Source organism: Mauremys mutica, chromosome 2, assembly GCF_020497125.1.
Source record: "Mauremys mutica isolate MM-2020 ecotype Southern chromosome 2, ASM2049712v1, whole genome shotgun sequence".
NCBI lineage: Eukaryota > Metazoa > Chordata > Testudines > Geoemydidae > Mauremys > Mauremys mutica.
Genome location: NC_059073.1, coordinates 230569798 through 230595117, shown reverse-complemented (window position 1 = coordinate 230595117; position 25320 = coordinate 230569798). Strand labels below are relative to the sequence as shown.

At 38.7% G+C, this 25320-nt stretch overlaps 1 protein-coding gene and 1 long non-coding RNA gene across 8 annotated transcripts in view; one reads left to right on the top strand and one right to left on the bottom strand.

Annotated features, from left to right (window-relative positions):
- Positions 1 to 25320, top strand: part of CREB5 (cAMP responsive element binding protein 5) — a 385684-nt gene that overhangs the window by 75526 nt on the left and 284838 nt on the right. For 4 of the 7 annotated variants that reach the window (XM_045007370.1, XM_045007374.1, XM_045007375.1 and 1 more), the window contains exons 2-3: positions 17487 to 17558; positions 20621 to 20714. In XM_045007370.1, coding sequence (XP_044863305.1) covers positions 17487 to 17558; positions 20621 to 20714 — 166 coding nt within the window. Of the gene's footprint in view, positions 1 to 5918; positions 5956 to 6016; positions 6231 to 17486; positions 17559 to 20620; positions 20715 to 25320 lie in introns of those variants that run through there. The other 3 variants (XM_045007372.1, XM_045007371.1, XM_045007376.1) reach the window with 3 other exon arrangements.
- Positions 19555 to 25320, bottom strand: part of LOC123364882 — a 66548-nt gene continuing 60782 nt past the window's right edge. The window contains exons 4-5 of the long non-coding RNA XR_006577322.1: positions 20482 to 20684; positions 19555 to 19683 (exon numbers count right to left, since the gene is read on the bottom strand). This is a non-coding gene — a long non-coding RNA (uncharacterized LOC123364882). The remainder of the gene's footprint in view (positions 19684 to 20481; positions 20685 to 25320) is intronic.

Sequence of the window (25320 nt, the reverse complement as noted above, 5' to 3'; positions counted from 1 at the left end):
GTATTTCACTCATGGCTTTTCCAGGGTTGTTAGCACATATTTAGTGCTGAATGGGGGGCCGGGCTGGTTTGTTTACCTGCCCTGTCCGCCGATCTGGCCGATCGCGGCTCCTACTGGCTGCGGTTCGCCGCTTCAGACCAATGGGGGCTGCGTGAAGTGGCAGCCAGCACATCCCTTGGCCCGCGCCGCTTCCCACAGCCCTTATTGGCCTGGAGTGGCGAACCGCGGCCAGTGGGAGCTGTGATTGGCTGAACCTGTGGATGTGGCAGGTAAACAAACCGGCCTGGCCCGCCAGGGGCTGCGTGCCAAAGGTTGCCGATCCCTGCCCTAGTCCAACCAGCTTACAGTTCATATTTACACTGTACCACAAGTGCTCACAATGCTTTACAAATCACACTTTAGGCATTTGTTTTCAGACACTTTATAATCCAGAATGTGTGGATGAAGTACAGAGAATTTAAATGATTTGGTAGTGTGTTGGAGCAGATAGTTATTTCAAGTCATCAACCATCATGCCAACTACTTGTCAGTTTTTCCTCACATATAGGAGCGTTAACGCCTCTGTCTGCTTAGGTCCTGATCCAAAGTCCACTGAAGTCAACAGAAAGACTCCAGTTGACTTCAGTGAGCTTTGGTTCTGGCCTTTAACCTTGACACTTACGCTTAACTGCCTATATCTGGAACTAAGAGATGTGACGTGATTTTTTTTTTATTAGTATGGTGCCATCAAAGCAAACGACACTGAGGGAAAAGGGAGCTGTGCCAATAAAAAAAAATTACACAGTCCTTTCCCCAGATGGCTAATCAACAGAGGGCTTGAGTTGGAACAGTACAAAGCAAACAGAATGAGAGCCAAGTGATCATAGAATGAGGTGGTATTTAGAAGATTTTTTGAAAGAGGAGAAGCTGGGCAAGCCCCCTGTTAAGGCACTAAGTAGGGAGTGGGTTAAAAGAAATAAAGGGATTGACTGGGAGAGAAGTTTGGGCAGAGTGAGTATAGGGCAGTGTGACTGAGAGTAGGAGATTAGGGTAGAAATGTAGGCAGAAGTGTTACCAAGAGCCTTGAAGGAGCAAAGATGCTTGAACTGTGTGAAGAGAGGAGGAAAGCTAGTGTAGAAATTTTAAGAAAAGAAATCTCACCAGAGTGACAGTAGAAGGAGATCATCCTGATATTAGTGTTTCAGCTGAATTGTAATGGGGAGGAAGCTGGAATGGAAGGATCACAATAATCAGGATGGGATATAACTGGATCATGAACCCAAAACCTACCAGTACGTAGAAAGCACCCTGGGAAAGGGAGATGCATGGTCACATGGGGATAAGGAGGATGAATGCTACTCTGCCCTTTTGATTTATTCCTTACCTTTCAGGGTGGATAAAAATTGATTTTTTTTAAAAAATGTAAATTGGATTTTTTATTTTAAATTAAATGCATTTTTGTTTTTAAAAATAAACCTCTTTAAAATACAATTTAAAATAAAAATTATGACAACCTACATTAAGGCCTAAACTTAGTACCGTCTAGTAAAGTCATTGAAATTAAAATAAAAACATTAATATTAAGCAATACATTTGTACTGCTGAAGTTTGAAAGGAAGCCAGGCTACTGAACTGATGGAAGTCTCTGGTTAAGCACCTAGAACCAGAGTTTGTTGAAGTGCTAAACCAGCTTTGCGGATGGATTGATTTAAATCACCAAATGGAAAGTCTTGATTTAAATAATGAATGTTAACTCAAGTACAAATGGAAAAGTTATTATTTTCTAAAGAAAGTTACATTCTTATTGTTTGACATGTTGATTTACAACGATAACTATATACATTTATTTACACCATTATATACAGTAGCTTAATATTTTCAGTTTCTTATTAATTGTACATTTTTAGTATGTTAGAAAATGGTAAATGATAGATGGAATCATAAATATTCATAATTTTGAGAACTGAGCCCATCAGAGCTTTGGGAGGGAGAAGCTATAAAACAGGAGTATAAGACCACCTATGTGAGCTTAGTGGATGATCCTGATGAGAGAGATGATGGTGTGTTCTGGAGTCAGAGGCTGGGTCCCAACGCCTATGATGACTTTGTCCGTCTCTTGCACCCAATAGTTCAGCCCTGGGGACTGCCAGGATCAAGCCCTTAATATAGTACATGACTTATTGTGCCATATTTATAAAGCTTGACATCAAAAGTTTTAGATATTTTCCTTCTGAGTCTGTCTTTATAAAGAAAAGCAGTCTTTAACTCAAAGACTCATGGATTCACCATAACTATTTTTATTTAAATGTTTTACGAGATTATAATAAGTTTAGGCCTTAACACATTTGATTAAATTTAGATTTCATTTTAGACTGGTTTATTTTTAGAAACAAAAGCAACTATAATAACAAAATAAAAAAGCCACTTCAAATATAAAAAAACATTAATCCACCCTGCTCGTTTTTCACTGCAGTAACTTCTGCCAGTGCAGAGAAAATATTTTCTTCATTTCAGTTTATTCAACTAGTGTAATTCAATAACTACTTCATTTGAAGTTGAGAAACTGATTGGGAGTTGGATAAGCTAGAGACCTTGTTCTCTTCTTCCAGTTTATGAATAAAAGCTACGTGTGAAAGGATGAGATTTACTAGTTCTAAAATCTTGAAGGACGTTGTTTCTGGCCACCATCAGTTCAATTCTCTAATTGCAGATACTTCCTTTGTTCAATAAATCAGTTTTAAATGTAAAACATGTTTTGGTAAACTTTTCACACTTAAGGTTTTATTTTATTTAACTAATTAATAAATACTTTGTTTGATTTAACTGATTAAAATGTTGTTTTATGCATTTTAATTGAATTCCAGTTTTCATCCAAATAGAGATTGACTCAAATCACAAATAAAATTAATCATCCACCATTTTCCAATAGCATAAAAAAGAAAATATTGTTAATCTCAATAAATGTTTGTTAATTGCTCAAATAAATGTGCATAGATATAGTGTATCCTTCTGATTAGCAGAAAGAAGTACCAGATTGGGTGTAAAGTCTATATTTAGTTGAAAATCAACATGTTTTAATGGTTACCAAAGAGAATCAACTTTTCAGATATTTGCCTAAAGAAAAGTACAAATACAAAACAAGATTAAAAATGATTATTTCAACCAAGGTTTCCTGCTTGATGATCTAAATCATGATTAAAATTGGTGATTTAAATTACCTTGATTTTAAACTAATCCACCCTGTTTTCTTTGCGTATGGAATAGTACGTCATGGAACACATGCTAGATCACAGCGGAGAGAGCTGTGCCTGCAAGCTGTTGTTGTAAAATCCCCTGGCCTTTTTGGCAGGTTTTCTATGGAATAGTATTTATTACCTATAACCTTAGAAAATGCCATGCATCGTCTTCTAGCCTTTCTACAAGGAAAGAGAAATATTTTTGTTGTGGTCCTCACAAGAGCCTGATGTGACAATTAACCTTCACTTCCTCAAAAAGAAGCAAACAACCCCCTCCCCAATAACCCCTAACAAAAAACCTGCAGAAGATACGAATGTTTATGGTGCAATGTTTAGAGGAGCCAGTGTTCAAAAGCTTCCAGTTATTAGACTGTCAAAGATGTTTGCCTTTGAAATCACTGTTTTTAACTGAGTGCAAGTATGTTCATATAATTTGATTTATTCTATGTTTTTTATTTCTAATGACAAAAAAGCATTTATCCTTGGGTCTATGCACCCTGACATCAACTGAGTTTGTACGCATTTTAAAAAAATAAAAAACACAGAAAACCGCTCCAATCCAGGCAGCCCAATCCTACCAGGATGGTTTTATGGCTAGACATTAAATTGGGCTCAGGAGATATACGTTCAATTCCTGGTTTTGCCACTGACTTCTTGTGAGACCTTTGGCTGAGATTTTCAGAGGAGCCTAACGAAATGACAGTGCCCAAATATTATTCTAGTGCAATGTAATTTGGGGCACCTAACTGCTGTAGACTCCTTTTGAAAATCTCTGCCATAATCTCCTTGTGCTTCAGATCCCCGCCTGTAAAATGGGGACAATAACACATTTTGACTTCATAGGGGGCTGTGGAGAAGGAGAGAGATCTGTGCAGAATTATGTATGGAATATTATATGTACCTCAGTTTATCAGTGATATTTATTCTGGATGACTGCATGGAGTTAAACCAACGGAGGCTGTAGAAGGGGAACAAGCAGAAAACAAACCTGATCTCTGTCATTGTTGTCTCCAGGAAGAATACCAAGGATCCTCATGAGAACAATGAGAGCTAGTCTTTGGGAAATATCTACCTACCTGCTGTTTCCAGCCAGGGTAACAGGCCTTTTTTCCCCAAGGCCAGAGCCTAAGATCAAAGGAACACAGCCGTTAAAAAAACCCCTGCCTCCAGAGCAAAAGCATGTATGGGAGCTGAGTGGGCAGCTGCTCTGGGGGAGAGGAGAGAGAGAATAAGATACTGCAAGAGGACAGTCTGTCTCTCCCTGCCCAGAGATGGAGGTAGCTGGACTAAATTGAAGAGAGGAGTGTCTGAGGCACCTAAGCTTGCCTTTGTGTTGAGGGAAATGATCAGCTTCAGGCAAGGCCCAGGTGTGCAGACCTTTTTCTCTGCTTGCTGTGTATCTTTGGGTGAATGGACAACACCTGTATCTGGAACAAACTGTTTTGAGTCATTTTAATCAGCATTGGTAACAGGCTGTCAGAGAGAAGTTTCTCACAGGTACCAATTACATCTGGGCCTGTCATGTGAGCATGGTTGTATGTGGAGGCTGAAACTGCAAGGTCTAGGCTCAGAGTGGTAGAACTATGGGGTTCCACCTAGGGAGAGGAGAAGGTAGCAAAACTTGTCACCTGAAGGGTTCACTCTTGAGGGAATACAAGAACCATGGACTTCCACTCTGGGAAAAGTGAAGGTGTAGGCTTTTTCACCCAGAAAGATTGCCCACACAGAGACTGGGGAGAGATCACAGGCACAGCTCTTCCCTGACACGTTTTGAAAATGAGTCAGTGTTTGTGAGGCACTCAGATACTATGGTGATGGGGGGACATATAATTAGGTAGATAGAATCAAACCAACAGTGCAGACAAGTCCTCCCTTATACCCTGGAGATCCATTATTCCCCTGCCTCACCCTCTGCACCTACCTCACAAGTACTACGTTGCATGGAGTATGTAACAAATGTCACGTGAGAGGGCAGCTGAAACATAGCATGTATTTTTACCATACTGGTACTTTCTTTGTGTCCAGTTAATAAGCTTCAAATCATGTCTGTAAATTCACTAAGCACCTGATTCACGAATCATAAAGAGAGATCCTTAATTTTCTATTGCATCACAATTTCAGGCCCACAAGCCTTTAAAAAGAGCCTTTGCTATTTTTCCTCTCAGTACCTCCTGTGTGTTTCAGAAAAACATATGTGGGCAATTTGACTGGGTACAATAATAAATTAATAAATAGCATGTGTTTTTCTTCAGTGGTCCTGTCTGTCTTCTTTCCTAGTAGATATAGGGACCAGTCCAGCAAGGTGTTGAGCATCCTAAAGTCTCAGTGATTTCTCTGGGAGTTGGTGGTGCTTGTTACACCTCAGGAGGCACTCGGCACCTAAAATGATCAAGCTTTATTCTCCAGGTAACAGAGCCTCTGCTGCACATGTGCTAAACAGAGAGGCTAACTAAGCTTGGTAGTAACGGCTACAGATGCAAAATGTTTTTTCATTTTACCCCCCTGTTACAGATATTATCACTACAGCAAACAGTCACCTTTATCCCTTCTTGGTCTCTGACTCAAGATGAATTCCCTGGGAATTTTTGACCATAGTCCCTTCAGTCTTTTTCCCCAGTTGAGAGGAGAGTGAACAAAAGTGAACTTTGCTGATTAGTTTTTTAAATAAAGACTCTGTAAAGAGGTCTGATCTGTTTGGAGCAAGGCGCTCATTACTTTCTGAAAACGAGGCTCCATTAAGGTATTTCAGTTTGGGCTCCTAAAAAGTGAGGCATTCAAAATCACTAGTCACTCTTCATAATCTTGGCCAAGAATTCTTTCTACAATTCTGATGGCTGAGGCTTGAAAGCTGCGCGTTCACATAAGTACAAGTTATAAATCTGTTTTTTAGAGAGGTTTGAATTTCACCGCTTTACACTTGCAGAGTGTAGAAGTTGTTGGCTTTTTGCAGCCTGTGAATGTGCAGTCTACGGAGGATTGCCCCCAGTTTGTTTCCTTATCTTCCGGAAAGTGATGGTGGGTTTGTTTTTTTTAATGTGTTGTTTTTAATATTCTTTCTCATAGTAATGGCTTGGTCGCTGCCAGAAATTGGTGGCTACTCACTAGCTGGGAAGTAGTTTCATTGTGATGAACTACCTTCTTAATGGAAGCAATATTCCTTTAGCCACAATGGCTGCTGTTAAAAATCCATTTGGTAATGTAGCAGTCTTTTCTGAGAAGGATTTCTGAGCAATTTTTTAACTGAGGCATATTTGCAATCTTTAGGTGTGATCAGGGGAGAGAGGGAGGGAAGAAAATCCCCTTCATGCATACACACAGAGGGAAATGCTGCAGCACCAGTAGAGATCTCTTTTCACATCTTCCTGGGCCTGCTAAGTGGATCTGGGTGTTGTGGATGTGACTGTGGGAGCGTCTTCCAGGTCTGCTCCTGCATATGAATTGAGTTGAGCTGCTGGCAAGTTCCATGTAAATGCTTGATTCTTGGGGGCAGATTTTCTCCCATCCATAGTAACCATAGTCTGAGTAGCTGGGTTTGGTGGAGTGGTTATTACACAAGAGTGGAATGACAGGATCTGTCCTGACTACTCCCAGTTTGCTAAAGTGGAGCTGCTGCTGCATTTGTGCATTTCCCTGTCCCCCATTTTTTAATTTGAGGTGGGGAAAAGGGAAGGGAGAGTAATGACCTATGGATCTGCTTGGTCACAGTAAAATAGTGCTCTGGGTGCAGAAGGCCAATATATAAACTGGATAGCAAATCTTTTAAAACAGGTGTAGTATGCTAAAGGTGTAATTCCAAATGGCAATGATTCACAGTGGAGAAATGTCCACATGTGACGTAGCACAGGAGCGGGTAGATGTGCAGTTCTATTTCAGTTCGTTTATTAATAGATCTAGAGAAGGTCTGTGTCTGTAGAAGGGCACGATTTAGCAATGACACCTAAACTGGCCCTGCCATCAATTCCCGGTGTAACTTCATTCACTTCAATTGAGTTAGGCCAGGAATGCCGGATCCAAAGATCATTGAGGTCATGGACCTGATCCACCACAGCCCATCAAGATCAGTAACAAATTCGGCCCATAGAGATTTTTAGCCATGAGGACAGTCTGGGATCTCTGCAGTCTGGAGGAGAGACGGCTTACTGCAGTGTGTAAGTGCTAGAGGGCTTTTGAGACAAAGAAGCCCAATGATTTTAATGCTTTGTAACTTGCATGAGTGTCTCTGTATTTTCAGGTTGCTATATAGTTCAAACAGATCCTTACCCACTCTATGTGAACCTCTTTTAGAGTCCAGACCTGGCCCTCTGTACTCAGTAGAAAACTTAAAACTAATTTTCACGGTAAACAGTTACAGTAGTTGTTTAGGAGGCTGCTAGGATGGCTCTGAAACTAAATGTTTTATCTGAATGAGACCAATTGGAATGGATAATTGCTCTGCTCTGCATTTCTACACGTGCGTGCATGAACTTAAAGTGAATAAAGCTCATTTGATAGAGGCTGCTATGCTGTTCTTAGTAATGTTAAATTAACAACATCTTGATATATGTAATGTGTGTCAATGGCCCAGTAGTTTTATATGTCTAGAATGTGTATATATATCAAGGCTAGATCTGCCCCGATTACCAAGGTTGGAGTGAACATTTTTAGTTTTTAATATAATACTCTGCGGTGCTGAATATTGCCTGATGCGAGTTGAGGATTGTCAGTGCTCTCAGAAGACATTCAGCACCTCAAGGAATTGGACCCTATGCTAATATCATTAAACTTACACATTGAGGGTATGTCTACACTGCAGTTAGACACTTGTGACTGGCCTGTACCAGCTGACTCAGGCTTGCAGGGCTCAGGCAAAGCGGCTGTTTAATTATGATGTAAATATTTGGGCTCAGATTGGAGCCCGGGCTCTAAGATGTGGGAAGGTCCCAGAGCTTGGGCTGCAGCCTGAGCCAGAACATCTACATTGCAATTAAACATCCCCTTAGCTGGGGCCCCTTAACCAGAGCCCCTTCACCCAAGTCAGCTGGCTCGGGTCAGCCACAGGTATCTAATTGCAGTGTAGATATACCCTAAGAGTCTGATTCAAAGCTCATTGAAGTTAATGGGAACCTTTCAATTGCCTTTAGAGGACTTTACATCAGGCCTTATAATATCTTTGGTCATTTTATATGGTGTGGGTTTCTCAAAGTTCTTTTAAAAACTATGTTTCTTTTGCCCAATGACATGGAAAAATGAATGGTTAAAGGCTGGTGAATGAGTTATTAATGGTCCGTCTTTCCTACACAATAAAAGCATTTATTTACCTCTTAAGTTTTCAGCTATGAAGGAAAAAAGGCATGGTAGAGGTTGGTCTATGTTTGTAGTTGTTTAGATATACAGTATTGTGAATAAAATATGTTACTGTCTGATGACAGAATTTTTGTTTAGGAGTATTTCATAATAAAGGAGAATTTTGGCTGGCAAAGTTTTCAAAGTTTACAATAAGCTGTTGCTGGCATGAAAGTCAGCTAAACAGGCTCATGTTGTTGTTTCCCCCAGGATGTCTTTCATGCTTTTTTCTCTTCCCATTGGAAATACAATTATTTATTTGCATGCAAGGTAGGTGAATTCTTTTATCTATTTGTGTATCATAAACCAAACAATTAGTATACTGCAGTCACAGTGCACTTTAAAAAAAACAACCCTTCAAAAGCCTTTAGTCAATATTATTATTGGAGGGAAAACTCTTAAGTAATTGTATGCAAACAATAATAGGCAAAGTTGTTTGGTGTTTAATAATAAAAGTTGCTCTGGAAAACAAAAAAAGTGACTTTTAGCACAGAGCTCCACATGCAGTGAACCCAAGGATAGAGATATGATGTCAGTCTTTGAAGGGATGGACAATACACTGTCTGCCAACACTGGAAAATCCCAGAAGATTAGTTTATTTGCCAGATGTTATTGGGAGTTTGTCACTGACACCCTCTGCTTCATAGTCTTCATCTCACCCCGCAGTTGCCTTTCCTGCCCTTTGCAAAATTCCTGTAGATCTCTTTTTCAGAGTGCGACACTCAAGTTCCTCCTTGAAGTTGATGTTTTTGCTTCATAGCAATAGGAAGGTTGTCCTGTTGACTTATGAAGACGATCTGAAGCCTTTCTTGTTTTTCTTTAATACACCCACGATAACTCTCCTGGCATCAGCATATGCATGAAAGAGCCACTGATGTGAAGTGTAGCAGCTTCTTCAGTTCTGGAAGCCTTGCCGGTACTTGTGGAAGATATGGGACTACACTTCACACAACCCCATTCACTTCAGTGAGGTTGGGTGCTTAATGTATACATTGGGATGGATTTTGTCCCATAGGGTATAAATCTGCTGGGTCTTTTTATGAATAATCTCAGAACCTAACCCCTTTCCCTCTTTTCAGCAATCTGTTTTTGTGCTGCTGTCAGTTGCAATCCTCTTGAGAGTACCTCAAGCATTGCTCCTTACTGGGTGATACTGATCAGAATTAATCAAAAAACAATATTGAGTGTAGGAGAGTCTCAGACCAATGACAGCAGACAAAAAAAAAGTTTGAACAGACAGAAATTTGCTCATATATTTCCCCCTTAATTCCTGCGGGAGTTTTCTGGTAAATATTGATTTCAACTAATAGAAGCTTTAACTTGTCTATGGGCTTGTGCCCCAAGTAATTATTCCCAAGGTTAAGGCTTGCTTAGTGAAAGAACAAAATGAAACATATTTCTCTTTAAGATGTCAGCTGGTGATGGTTATTTCTTAGAAGAAGATTGTTGCCACTGGTTGGTTGTATAGTATATATTTTTAAATATGTAGAACAATTTGAGAGGCAGAGGATGAGTGATTGTGTAGTGATGAGTTGAGTATGAGATTCTGACTTTCTATGACTGCCCACAGATATCCAAAAACCACTCTGCTTTACTGTGGACGTATTGGGTACTGAGGCTGCCACTTCTAGTGATGTCACTCCCAGAAGAAAGGCCTGGAGTACTTCCAAGAGAGGCAGTGAATCCATTTAGCCAGCCTGTGTGTGCGTGTGTGTGTGTGTATATAAAATGATTACCTCACTCCCTCTCCCAGAAGGATTGCTTCCAGCATCGGAGTAATGTCCCTTTCCTTATAAAGATTCAGTTTGAATTTTTGAATACTTTTGAGCTGAGGCAACTTTCATGAACAGTTTATCAGTGCCCCTGTTACTTCTTCCTTCATCTATAACCTACAATTTTCCTACTTCCTTTGTGATCTATTTCCTATTAGTTAACAACTAAATGGTCATTTCTATATAATAATACATCCTTCTTCTGTATATATCTAAAATAACAGGTTACTGCTTATTGTGTGTCCTCACTTTAAATGGTTTCATATTGATGGTTGGATAATCAAAACACCCATGCTTCTTATAGGCCCTGAGCGCCTGTATCTGGGTTACATAGATGCCATATTTTGTCATGGTTCTGAAATATTCCAAAAACTGTCATTGAGGAAAAAGATGTAGTGGTAGGAGAAAACCAAAAGTCTAGAAAAGTCCTCTGAACTTATGTCTGTATTTGACACTGGTGTGATTGCTGCTGGAATGCTGTGTCTAGTTCTGGTACCCACAATTCAAGAAGGATGTTGATAAATTGGAGAGGGTTCAGAGAAGAGCCACAAGAATGATTTAATGGTTTAGAAAACATGCCTGATAGTGATAGGCTCAAGGAACTCAATCTATTTAGTTTAACAAAGAGAAGGTTAAGAGGTGACATGATCAGTCTATAAGTATCTACATGGGGAACAAATATTTAATAATGGACTCTTCAATCTAGCAGAGAAAGGTGTAAAGCAATCTAATGGCTGAAAATTGAAGCTAGAGAAATTCAGATAGGAAATAAGGTGTACATTTTTAACAGTGAGAGTAGTTAACCATTGGAACAGTTTGCCAAGGGTGGTAGTGGATTCTCCATCACTGACCATTTTAAAATCAAGATTGGATGTTTTCTTAAGAGAGATGCCCTAGGAATTGTTTGGGGGAAGTTTGATGGTCCCTTCTGGCCTTAGAATCTAAATATCTAGGAACTTGTGAAGACTCCCACCAGGACCTGAGACCTTCCCATACTCAATAACTGCTCATCTAAACATTACCTAGTTTTCCCCCTGCCTAATATTATCTTCCTGGGTGGGATGAAACGTAGTGGCATGCTATCTCTGTTTGCTGTGACTGGAGGCAGCCAGTAGATCTGCTGCTTCCTATAGCATGTTTTTCCTCTTTCTTCTGTGGCAGGGGTGTGTGTGAGAGTGGAATTACAATCCTCCTCCCCACTCCTCTCTGGAGTTCCCCTGTCTTTTTCCCCTTCCCTGTTTGGGTTTCTCCAATTCTCTTCTTCATCCTCTAAAGCCACAGCATGGAGTAAAAGTTGAAGAAATGCTAGAGAGAGTGAGACAACATTCACTTTTTTCATAAATAGCAGGAACCTTTGCCAAAAGCAAAGGTAGCAGCAAAAATTCTGTTTCTTTTCTATCCCAGTTGACATGGGACAGACAGGTGGACCTGGAACAGACAGACAGGGCAAAAATGCAGGACTGCTGTAAAATGCTGTATGCCCTGCATTATATTTTGTCCAGGCCAGCAGTAAATGAACTGACTGCATTAAATCTGAAGCATTTAGAAGTCTTTTGTAGTCACAGAAATGGGAATGCTTGTGCACTTCATTTGGAATTTACACTGAAGTATTCAACTGGCCAAACACTTCACAGGTGTCAGTGGCTGAGTGCCATTTACACACCTTTCCTGCCACACAGACGATGCATTCTACTGGCCTGGGTGTGTTTCCCCCCCCCCCCATATATGCATGTCATATAAATATAATCACAGAAAAACCATGAAAGTACTATTGAGGATTTGAGCCCTTGCAATCTATCACATGAAGATCCTACCTGGGGGCTCCAGACATAGATTAATTTCCAGCATCCAGAACTGTTTGGGAATGCTTTAATCCTGAAAATAGGGGGTTTCTATTGGAAATGCTGACAGACCCTTCACTGTAGCAGCCCAGGCGGCCAGTGCTATAATAGTAAGTCGTGTATGTGGAAAGCATGATGCTTGTGTTAGAAAACAAGCACTTTGGCTGAACAGTCGTTGAGAAGGAAAAACACCATACTCCATTTCATTGCAGCGATCCTCAAAATTGGCAGTTGGGTTTATTCAGGCAGGGAGAAATTGGTAACAAAGTTGGTCATTAACCCCGTGCACACTATATTTCCAAAAATAACAATTTGTAATAGCACGACGAGGATTGGTCACTAATATTACCAGCTGGTGCTAGTCTGTCCACTTTAAAATTTGATATTGTCTGGAGATTGCCTTTTTGTACTGGTGTGGGTTTTTTTTCTTTTCAAGGTTTAATCTAATTTCATATTGCATAACCCCCAGCCTCCTCTAATACTGTTTAAATGTGTGCATGACACTGCGAACATTTGTAGTGCTTACTACCCTGAGTACTGCCACAGATCTCCACGGGATCCTTGTGCTGTCATTATCAAATCCCATTGCCATCCATCTATTAGACTAGTAAGCACTACTCTCATAAATACTTTCAGGATTGGGTCCTATGCTGGGAACAGAAGTCTGTATCCACCCTATCCTTCCTCACCTGCACCAGCATAAAGGGCACTACTCACCTGTGCAAGTGTTTGCAGGATAATGTCAGTTATAGGGACTGTTTCCAGGAGTATAATTACTCACCGGAGTAAGTGTCTGTAGAATTTGGGCCTTGACCTATCCTCAGTGCAGCACACAATCTGTCCTTTTTCATGGTTCATCACGGGGTTGAAAACGTTGCAACATTCCGCCAGTCTGCGGTTGAAGGCTGAAAAGTCACTTTTAAAATGGTTAAAAAGGTCACACAGCTGCAAATAATAATGGCCCAATGAAAATCAGATTCTGACTGTAGCCCACTTCAAGAACAGCACTGAAACAGGAAACAAGCCTGCTTGATGCTTTTAGCAGTTAAAGCAATAAGAATACTGCTGACTTTTATTGATTGATTTACTTATTTATTTATTTCTAAAGTGAGAGAGAGGAGAGAGCAGACTTTCCTGGTGCGAATTTCTTGAAGTGTTTTTCTAATTGTAGAGGTGACGAAGCTAAAGCTCTGTGCAGCCTTGTTGAGAAGACTTTTAGTCCAACTCAGACGAGGATGCTGCTGAGAGGAGATGAAGTTTTGCTTTATTTTGGGGGTGGTTTGTTTTCTTTTGTTTGTTCTATGTGCTTCAGTTTTATTAATTATTCTAAAACGTGTTTGCAAGTGCATAACATACAAATTGAAAAACAAAGCAAGCCCCTTTTTTGACACACAACTTCGTTTCTCTTATATGTAGCATTGGCTACTGAAGCCCTTGCATGCTTCTGCCCTTTAATCTTTGCATTTGACTACCTCAGCTTCTCCTAGGCAGAATGATATTTCCGGGGAATGGCAGGCTACAACAATGTAGCAGATTTCCTCACATATGTATCCTGCCAATGAGACTCTTTACATAGTCACAATAGGGCAATAAATGCTGACAGATGTTGTTAACATCGCTATTAAAATCAAACCCCCTTTTCAGATCCATAATGCATTCAAACCTATGTTAATGATATCAGAACTGATCCTGACATATCGATATCATTTTAAGTGCTCACTTATATTAATAATTCCTGTTTGCAGTTCTGAAGTTGCCAAATACTGAGGAATTGATAACAACAGAAGCCAAGAATTCAGACCTAAGTAACTTTTCAATCAAGCATACTGGATTCATTTGATGTTCATTGTATGAATTAATTTGGTGGTGTTGTGGTTGTCACATGAAATTCTATGGAAAATCCATTGTAAATGTAATTTGAGTGTTAAAGGCGTTAAAGGTTAATTTAGATGAAGGTGTTAATATGATTTTTATTAGATGCAGCAGCCCTGGGTGGGTTATTTTCTCATGCATGCTGGTGCACCTGCACACATTTGTAAAACAAATGAATTACATTATGTTGTGATGCACATGCATGAGCCTTACACTATGAACCATATGCTATAGTTATATGCAGCTGTCACTCTTCTGAACAGGGGGATGTGAGACCTACACCCACATCTTGACAAGGACTTCATATAACATCTCCAAAGCACAACTGGAAAAAAATCCTGCTATGAAAGGTGTTCCTATTCTTCAGTTTTAATGATATCACACATGCAGATAACTACTCTGCATAGTGTAATTTGACTCTAGAGGTTTGTGGTACTTGATAGCACATTTTTTAGGGGCAAGGTATGCTGGACAATATTCCACAGAGACAAGGTGGGTGAGGTAATATCTTTTATTGGACTTGTCTCTCTCACCAACAGAAGTTGGTCCAATAAAAGATATTACCTCACCCACTTTGTCTCTCTTATATCCTGGGACCAACACTCCTACAACTACACTTCAGATAATATTCTACAGGGCATGTATTTTTTTTCCATACTGAATTATGGATAATTGTAAAAATATGCGTGCAACTGTTTGATTAATGAGCATTCTGCTTTATAATTTTATTTGTTTTTAGTTCAGTTTATCTTAAAATTCTCTGTGAAGTGTGATTTGCATAGGAGACTTGCAATTATTTATACATTTGTCATAAATGATTAGCCAATGAATCTGACATTTTTGAGGGGTGTGGGGAAAAAAGACAAAGACCAAATTTTCCTATGGGATACCTGTCTATATTTAGTGTAGATTTAGGTGCCTATATCCATACTTAGGTATCTAAATAATAGTTACAATTGTTTAATAATCATCAAAGTGACTAATTATGGATTTAGGTATTTAAGTTTTGACATCTAGCTTTGAAAAAAAATTGGCCTTATTTCTTACAAAAATAACATTTGATTAGAGAAGGAAATGCAATAAGAATGGCTGGTAGGATTTTTAAACTCACTTGTACACTTGGGATCAAAATTATTTCACTGTTTCCTTTTCACTAAGCATCATCCATTCTTCTCCCATTGGAAGTGCAGTTGTCTGTCTCCCCTGAGGATGAGGGAAAGGGTTAGCTAGAGAGTTTGGTATTGCTTCAGTTGCAGAAGTAATTGAGATATCAGATAAAGTCTTTCATTATCCACACATAGTTTTTTCCTGTGAAAAAGTCTTTCTAGAGTTCTATTTAAAAGCACTTTAGAAAAAGACAACATTCCAAGATTAAAGAAAGGTGGAGTTTTAAAATGAATTTACCAGAGCTATTTTTGTATTGGTTAGTTTTCTCTATTGCTTCATTGCTTTAAGATGGGATGGTCCAAAAATCCTCTGACTCCTTCCATCTCTAGGTTATTGGGTCAAATCTAAAGGGCCTCTCTACTCACAAACTGGAACTGACGTAACTAAAATTGGTTGCAGTTCACACCTGGCACCTTCAGTTATGTCAGTACAAATCTGTATATGGTCACTATTTCTTTATTTAATTTTATTTAAAATTGATTTGAGTTAAATCAAAATAGAGCATTCATAATCTGAAATAGGGATGTCTACACACATTTCCATTCCAATTTGTGTGTAGATGTGTCCTAACTCTGGTCTAAAATTTATTAACTTTTGCTGGCCATTCAGTGAAATAAGTTGCTGGTCTCAGCTGAGTTTTAGGGCATAGTTGTCCCCCTCACAAAACGCAAATGGCACTGATTGTCACCTTTATTGGCAGCCTTGGCAGTGAGGTCAAGGGCTTAATGGAAATGGCGACTGACTCCTCACTCATAGAAATTGTCTGTCTGGGTCAGGGTTAAAGCACACAGACAGCACATCATAGGGAAGCTAATGCTGCTGTCTGGTATGTGGTACCTCACCTGGTAAACAAGAAGTATGTCTCCCTGGCAATCAAACCAGCACCTTTTTAGTAGCACAAAATTCATTTAAAAAAAGAAAAAGACGGGATATGTTAGAAATCCAATCATCTGGTATTTTCACTACTGTAGTAAATATGATAACGGGGAATAAGTGCTTATAGGTACAGGTTAGGGCTGATGTAAGGTAAGAATGTAAACTGTTTACAGGATATTTACAGTTTTGCAGGATACGTCTCAGAACTTCTAAGTAAATAACGCTGCTTTGAAAATTAGCATCTGTATAATTTGGTTTCATCATTATAGATTCCTGTTTATGCTATCATAATGATAAAGGACACAATCAACCTGAAGTCTACTGTTTTTTCTTAAAAATGGGTTCAACTAGTTTATGGTTCAACACCTGCCCAGGAGGCCATCTGCTAATTTTGGGGACTTTATAATCAAATTTTCCTACTTATTAAAATGTCTTTCTCCCCTCTTTAATTGCGTGACAGACGCACACAAACAGACTAAGCAGGGATACTGCTAAGCAGGGATAGAGTGAAACTGAATACACTCAAAATGCTGTCCAGAGCTAGCAAACTGAAAAAAAGTGTTTTGTTTTCTAATGTAGTTAATTTATTATAATTCTAGCAATTACTTGTAGAAATAGTAGTTCAAAATGGTGATTGGCCACTTAGGAAGAAAAAAAGGCTTTATAAAATAATTTAGTCCAAATCAGTGAGAAGCACTGCTCGAGTACTGACACAAATTCAGCTGTAATACTGCACTCTGAGAGTTGCATACTATGTGGAGAGGCAAATTTATTTCTCCACCTCTTTTTATTGTTCTTTTCTCATTCTCTAACCCAACAGCTCTCTCCCAAGGTCTGGTCCACAATTAAAATACTGGACTGCAGTGGCTTTTGGGGACATTATAGTTCTGCTCTCTGCTAGATTTCAAGTCTTATGATCCTTAGGACTGCATATGTAATACTATACGCAAAATATGTTACCTAAGATAATTCACTACTCAAAATGTAGGCTCTTCAGTTAGAAAAATTTCAGTTAGTCTGGTTTAAATGTTGTTCATTCAGGAACTGAAGGAGGAAAAGTAAAAACCCTTAATTTCAGGATCTTTCTGAGCAGACATGGTCTTATCTAATAATAACACTGAACATGTGTTTTTTTTCCTAAGCAGGATTTCTGTTGTAACAGCCTAATGGCTTTTTTCTTCCTTCAGAGTAAATATATGCCCAGGAAAGAGCAATAAGATCTTAGACTGTAGGGAGCCTGATGAATATTCGTACTGTAAGTTAGGACCCTAAAATGATGATGATTTTTTTCTTGTCAATTTTGGGAGTTTTGAAATTAATGTTTTTAACATTAAAATGCTTCTATTTTGCATGTTTCCTGAAGTTTAGGGTGCATATATTTATGGGTTCCCTTTTCTCCCTCCCCACCTTTTAACATATAGATTTATGAGGAATCAAAGATGAACTTGGAGCAGGAGAGGCCTTTTGTCTGCAGTGCCCCAGGCTGCTCACAGGTGAGTGGAGTCAGCAGCAATATTAACAGAGCCCTCAGCGCTAGCTCTGGCTTGTATAATGCACCTAATAATAATGTTTTCCAAAACCTTCTCTTTTTCCACAAAGATATTATTATAGAATAATAAAAGCAAATATACAGCTATTCACGTGTGTGTCGCTAAATGTTTTTTCAACCTTTTCTCGCTCCCAAACTCAAACCAAATATTTTAAGCAACACTGCACACTTCTTTAATTGTTCAAGTGGTAACAGCACAGGAAGGGAACGTACTGGCTTAGTATGGTTATAGCTCTTGTAATATTTGCCCTTTTTTCTCAAACATTTGTATAAATCAGTAAGTTTTATCTGTGTGTGTGTATTTATTGCCATTTCCATGGCTAATGCTTATTATCTTATAGGACATCTTCATATTAAATATGCTTCATTTAAAATGCATTTCATAGCCAAGTTCTGATCCATGTTGTACACATGCAATTCCAGCTTACTTGAATGGCAGCCCCAAGTATGCATCTGAGGACATAATCTGGCTCATAACATTACATGTTTGATCTTTTCCTCATTATAAGGGAATTGACAGGTATTTTACCCACTAAGAACTGAGTTTAGAATTCAGTGTTTCTTCAACACAATTGGTAATTGATAACGTCATTAATCCTTAAAGCAATTTAGGAACCTCCATCCCTTGCATTCCCCATACTAGTTTAGTCTAGTGACTAGAGTACACAACTAGGAGTAATAAGATATGGGCTTCCTTTCAGGTGCTATCATAGACTTGCTGTGTGACCTTGGATAAGTCATTTTACTTCCCCTACCTCAGTTTCCCTATCTGTAAATGAGGATATCACTTCTCTACTTTGCTGGGGTGTTGGATCTTCTGTCCTTAACGTTTGTAAAACCCTTTGTGCTCTTCTGATGTGAGCTATTGAAGTGCAGCGTATATTATTATTGGAGTTTTAGATGCTGGTAATTTTATCCACAGTTGGAGCAGAAATGTGGAAATCTTGAATTCATGTGTTGGCACGTAACTAATGTGCTCCACCATTTAAGTTAATAAGAGTCTTACTAATGACTTCCGTTGATTTTGGATCAGTCCCTAAATGAGGAATGTGTACATTTGTAGTTTTAAGTCTGTGTGTACACAGCTGAACCTTCACTAGAGGCCCTACCTCCAAGAGATTAGTTTTAAAATATCTCCAAGCTCTTTAGCAAAATTTAATTGAGTCTTTTTAAGAGTCTCGGCCAAGTTCACAAGAAGCATCAACTGATCGACCTTTCATTGAAATCAATGGAATTGAGCCCACTTATGGCAGTGGTGAATTTGGCTTCCACCTCTGCTGGACAGTCAAAGAGGAGGGAAATCAAATAGTCTATTTTATTGTTTATTTAATGAAAAAAAATCTTTTAAGTTCACCTTTAAATTATAGTGCATCTTCTGTTTACTATATGACATCAGTTGCATACTACAGTATTGCAGACTAGCTAAGAGGTTTAGGGGCTTCCTTCTCGATCAACCAGTTCATCTATTCAAAGAATGAGTTAGCTGGCCATGTGTACCAAAAAGGAAGTGTGCTTACAGAAAAGACACAAGTCTGGATTAAAGAAATGGCTTCTTCCCCGAACCCCACCAGGCCGCCTTTAGGCCCTGCTGATTTGCACACTGAAGACGGAAGCATAGCATTCCATGGTGTAGAATTCATTTCAACAATGTGTTCCTGCTCACAACATTAGCGTGGAGAGTCTTTCCCACATTCCATTTGCTCTGAATGTAATTTTTTAGTGCTTTTACTTCTTCCAGATGAGTAAATATTGAACCAGGATTCACAGTGAGGAAAAGGACTTTTTTCCCCCTTTCTTGGAACTCTATCTATCTATCTATCTAAATTTTTGACATATCCACATTATGTACTCTGTGAATACTGAGAGGCACATAGATGCTGCAGAGTATAACTTACTGTGTCTGTTTATAACATACCATGGCCACCAGCAGAGGTACTTAGTCTGGGTTGGCACCGAATCATCTCCATTTTACTACTACCAGTTTCTGTCTGTCTTCTAGGGACCTGCTGCTTTAAAATGCCGCTCTTTACAAATCTATCCAGACACATCTTAGCTGCTTTTGACTAGCCCTGTTAAGGCAAAGAATTACCATAACTAGTAGCAAAAATATTAAATTTGTCCAATTTGTGCAAAAATATTTTTCCAGATTCTTTCACTTACATGTTGACCTCAGATTATTTAATCCACAGGCTGCCCCATTTTTCTGTTCTCTGCCTAGTAAGGTCGTGTCCACTTGCTCTTTCACCATAATAAGTTTTTCAGCAGGCACCATTTAGACCACAATGTGCCCAGATTTTTGTTTATATAATTATTAAATGTTTGCTCAAGTTTCTGTTGTTTTATTATTATTATTTAAAGAAACAGTTGAAATTTTATAATTCTGTTATCAGGATTATAAATGTAATTACACCCATTAGTATATTGTGTAAGGTTTCTTACAACACATAGCCCTTCCCTCTTGTCGTCTGAGCAAAGAAAAGGAAATTAGTTTAATATATCTTCCTGGTTGTAAATACCCAGTAGAAATCAAGTACCACTGTATAGTGGCTGGAATAAATCAGGTCTGATTAGAACCAACTTGATCTATTGCAGACATGAATCATATGGGGAAAAAATGCATGATACCTGGGCACCTTTGGGTAGGGGAAGGCTGACTGTTTTGATTATCTTTTTTTATTGTTCTTAAGCAAGGATAAGCTGGCGGCATGGGTAACCAATCTGAATTTTGCTACTGGTGTGTATTTTGGGTATATGACTAGATAGGCCATCTGCATTTTAACCCTTTTACTTGGTTGTTGTCCAAGAGATCACTGCAGCAAATTTGCTCTCACACATAGAGTACAAAGATAGTTCTTACTTATGCTTACTTGCATTTTAGAATTGTTTTTGGCTGTTCCTGTGTCATTTGGATGGCTGGATGAATTTTTTTTAAAATCCTGTCCAGTGCCAAAAATTTATTAGAGAACTAAATACTTCTTTCTTCCTCTCTCTGTGTTTGCCTGACAGCGTTTTCCAACAGAGGATCATCTGATGATTCACAGGCACAAACACGAAATGACTTTGAAGTTTCCTTCAATAAAAACGGATAATATGTTATCAGGTAAGAAGACATGGAATGTAAGAGACAAGTGAGGTACCTATTTTGATGTTGATATTATGACTCCTGCTGGAAGGCTATTGTCAAAATACCTCCAAGAGGTTAATTTCAAAAGTATTCCAATCAAATAACAAGTAGAGATGGAACAAACTACACCTCTACCTCAATATAACACTGTCCTCGGGAGCCAAAAAATCTTACCGTGTTATAGGTGAAACTGTGTTATATCGAACTCGCTTTGATCCACCGGAGTGAGCAGCTCCATCCCCCCCGGAGCGCTGCTTTACCGTGTTATATCCGAATTCGTGTTATATCGGGTTGCATTATATTGAGGTAGAGGTGTATGTGGTTCACCTCTGGACAAGGTGCTAACTGTTTTTTGTTTGTCTTGTTTGAGGATTAGTGTGAGAGAGAGACAAAGAGATTGTTGAACCTTAGCCACATTGGTTTTGCCTATATTATATACCAGGTCAATGGGATAAAAGGCTGCTCCAGTGCTGCCTCCATTTATCAGCATTCCAGTGAAATATACACACTTAAGAGTGGCATTACAGAAATCTGCAACAAAAAGGTTACTGAAGTACATCTGTGAAGTTCCTCCAGCAGTCACTATTTTAAAATATGAAAAGCTCACTTCAGCACCCATTTTATGCCACTTATAATAGCCACCTTTTTAAGATACTGACGTACTTCAATAGCTATAAACCAGCCAGTTGCAAAAAGCTAAAACAGTGACAATAGCTAAAGTGCCCCTTGGGATAAAAACATTACTATGTACAGGATCATCCTCGCATTTCCTTATTCTTGAGCTGGTTCTGAAGTTTTCACACATGAGTGTGTATGTCCATGCCCATACATATACTGGTGGCTTGCTAGCATTGGATGTTGATTGTAGTTTCTGCTTCCTTCCCTTTTGCTTCCCCTACTTCTCATGTTTTATAGGGTATATTTTTAAGACATTAAGTATATTCCTAAGATTATATCCATAGAATCTTTAGAAACTTTGTTTTTTTACCGTTTTAAGATTCCAAATTATAAATATAAAAATAAAATGTGATAAATTTTGATGCCCAGTTAGAGTTTAGACACTTTATTTGACATATTAAGTATTCATGGAGACAAATTTTCTAAAGTGGGCTCCTTCTGAGTAAGTTGTACCTGCTAAAAACAGAAGGGCATCTGTTGCCTGTATAAATTCCATCCGAATGTGTTTGTTGTAGGTGCATCAATGCAACAATTGAATGGATATGCAACAGGCTCAGACTTTTTTTGTATGTGGATAAAACTCAGGAATCCCCATTTTAAACTGTAACTCTGAGTTATGTGTGCATTTAAGAAAACCTCAAAAAAACAAACAAACACAAAATATCCTTAGTAGTAGTAGCAGAAGAGGACTTTGGAAAAAATGATGGGGCAAGTCTCTAAAGAGTTCTTCTCATAGTCTCCTTACATATTTTCTGTAGTGTAAATTATTTACTAGTCTACTCCACTGGATTTTTCACAGTGAATCTATAAAAAATTATTTAGCAGAGGTATTTTTGTAATCATGCTGCACTGAGGAGTAAAAGTGTTCACAGGTCCTCATACACTCATTTCCATTGCTGTGATGAAATGGTCTGGAGCTTGTCCTTTGGACTGTATTAGGAGAGAGATGGCAAAGATGGGTCAAGAATTTGCTATATGTTTTTCCTTACAGTTGTGCTTGTTTTAGTCATCAGTAGTCATCTTTCTTTGATTTTGCACTTACAGGAAGATGCATATTGCAAAAGGAGGGGGCAAACAATTTTAAGAGATTAGCTTTAGGCCAGCCAATTCATATTGATAATGACTTTTAGAGAATCACTTCCTCATTCTCAGTTGGTGAACTAAATGTTGTAACTGGGTGCCTTGCCAAAATGCCACAGGTATGCACCATATGAGTAGGTGAAAATGTATTTGTAAGAGGTAGAATGACATAATGCATTTATCCCAAGATGCTCCTGTGAGTTACTAATAACTTTCAAGATATTTAACCAAATTAAAAGACTATAAATAAAGGACATATTTACCTAGGCCTTTGAGCAAGAGATAGATGGTGAGCACTCAGTTACAATGTTAATAGGTGCAGTGTAAGAATCCAAGCAGATGGTGATTATATGTATGCATTGTGGGAAATATATAAATGAACTAAGATCTTTGTTAAAGGTAATTAAGGTATTTGTTCTCTTTCGCATACCACTCAGTTTATATATTTCAGTACATCTCCATCTGTATTAGAAATAGTCAGCAACTGCTTGCAAACATTTCATTTGGGTTTACGTGTCTTTTTTGTTTTTGTGTTGTTTTTTAAAATCATGCCTTCGGTTGACAAATGCCAAAATTGAATGTTGTCTCCCTCTCCTCCTCCCCTTGAAAATAACATTTAGGGTAAAAATTTCAAATCAGGACAGGCAAAAATGTACAACACACTGAAAAGCAGGACATACAAAAATGCATATATTTTTTTTTAATAATTGGAGATATACCAATCTCCTAGAACTGGAAGGGATCTTGCAAGGTCATTGAGTCCAGCCCCCTGCATTCACTAGCAGGACCAATTTTTGCCCTAGATCCCTAAGCGGCCCCCTCAAGGATTGAACTCACAACCCTGGGTTTAGCAGGCCAATGCTGAAACCACTGAGCTATTCCTTCCCTGCTGTGCCCATAGAATTAGAGCAATTCTAATCCCACAAAAGTTTTTGAGATTTTGAAACCCTTTCCTGTCTTAAAGGGTGAGGAAAAGTTGAAACCTAGAAAATTTTTTGTGAACCAAAATTCTGAAAACATTTCAGTGCAGGTCAATTGAAACATTTTGCGTGTTGATAATTTCAAAATGTTTCATTTGAATTTTGACTTTATTTTTTTTTACTAAGATTAGCTTAAATTTCTAAACAAAAAGTCTTTGCAAACTGGAAAACTGGAATTTTTCATTGACAATTTCAAGACTTTTTTTCAAAAAAATTTTGAGTTGAGAAATTTGTCAACTCTTGTTTGTTTCAACAAATTTACGTTTTCTGGGGGAAAAACAGTTTTTAAAAATCCTCTCATTGCAGATGGTGGTGTCCTTTGGCAGTGGAACTGCTTGAGGTTCACTGTACTGGCGTGTGTACACTCCCAGTGCAATGCAGAGTTCAGCTTTGTGAGAGCTGCCTGTATGCCAACATGCATGTTTGGGGAAGGCTGGAGTGAGAGGAAGGGCTAGAAGAACTTCCAACACATTTCCTGGTCTTTTCCTCCTTTCTCTAGCCAGCTTAGAAGCTACACACCAGGGCCATAGACTTGGCTTCAGCCATCAGGAGTAGTCTGAGTGGGGCAGCTCTATTACTACTCAACAGCCTTTGGAGTATGATTCCTCCACTTGTTTCCTTGGGCTGATCTCTGAGGGAAGATACATGGCTGAGTACTGGGGACTAGATTTGCATCCAGACCAGTAACTGTGTGCACAAGGCACATGGTTACCCAGCTTACATGTGGAAGTACAGAACTTTATAAGCCCAGTGGACATGTGATCATATTTGAGGGACTCGCTCTTGTGTGTTGAAAAATTGGTATTGGTGAAAAAGGGAGAGTGTAAGGGTGCGTGCACACAAAGAGAGCAATATGCATATGTGTGTGTTATTCCAACCAGGAGATCATCTGGGTATTTCTGTGGGCAAGTCACCCTGCCTGTAAGTTAAGAGGTGGTTTTCTTTTATATCCTTTTTGCAATCCTCATTTCAGAAGGGCTGATAGTTTTCCCACTCTTTGGGAGACACTGAGAAGCAGTCGTTTCATCACCCAGCAAAACCCTGGGGAAATTTAAATTCCTTAAAGTTAAAGATGTTTTATTCTTGGATTTCATAAAGAAAAAATGAAATGATATATGAGAGGTGGAGACAGGCTTTCCCTTTAGACATTTGTCTTGTCTTCCCTTTTTTTGGCAAAGTTGTTCCTGTCATCAATACCCTTCAAAGAACTGAGGCTGCAATTGCCCTATAGCAAAGGCAGGTGTAGTATTTCCAATACTAGCCAGGAGTTAGACTTTTCCACTGTCTCCCAATACGACATGTACAAAATCCTTACAAAAGAGCAATCTTTTAATGTTGAATCTTGTATTTATATATTGACACCTTCCAATATTAAAAAAAGAAAAGAAAAAATGAGCTGGTCAGGAATATTTCAACAAAACATTTTTTTTGTCGGAAAATGCAGATTCAGTTTTGAATAAATTTTCTCAGGTCTAGGATGATTTTAGCCTGTGTGATGGGCAGCACTTCAAGTTTCAGTACTAGTCCTATCACTTTGACTTTGTTATCATTGCTTGAAAGTAAAACATGGGTAAATATATAACTTCAGTGCAGCTCCACAGCTGAACAAGCCAAATTCCAGTTATTAATGCACAGCAGACTAAACAATTTTTTAGAAAGATGAAGCATCAAGTTACAGCCTTTGGCTATGTGCTGTCTAATATCTACATTATGGATGAATAACATTTGCAATGGTTTAGTGGTCAATATAAACTTTAAAAAGCTGGAGTTCTGTTTAAAAAAAAATTTATGGCCATCATTTGGTTTTGCAGTTTTTTTCCTCCAACCAGCATCATGCTGTAATA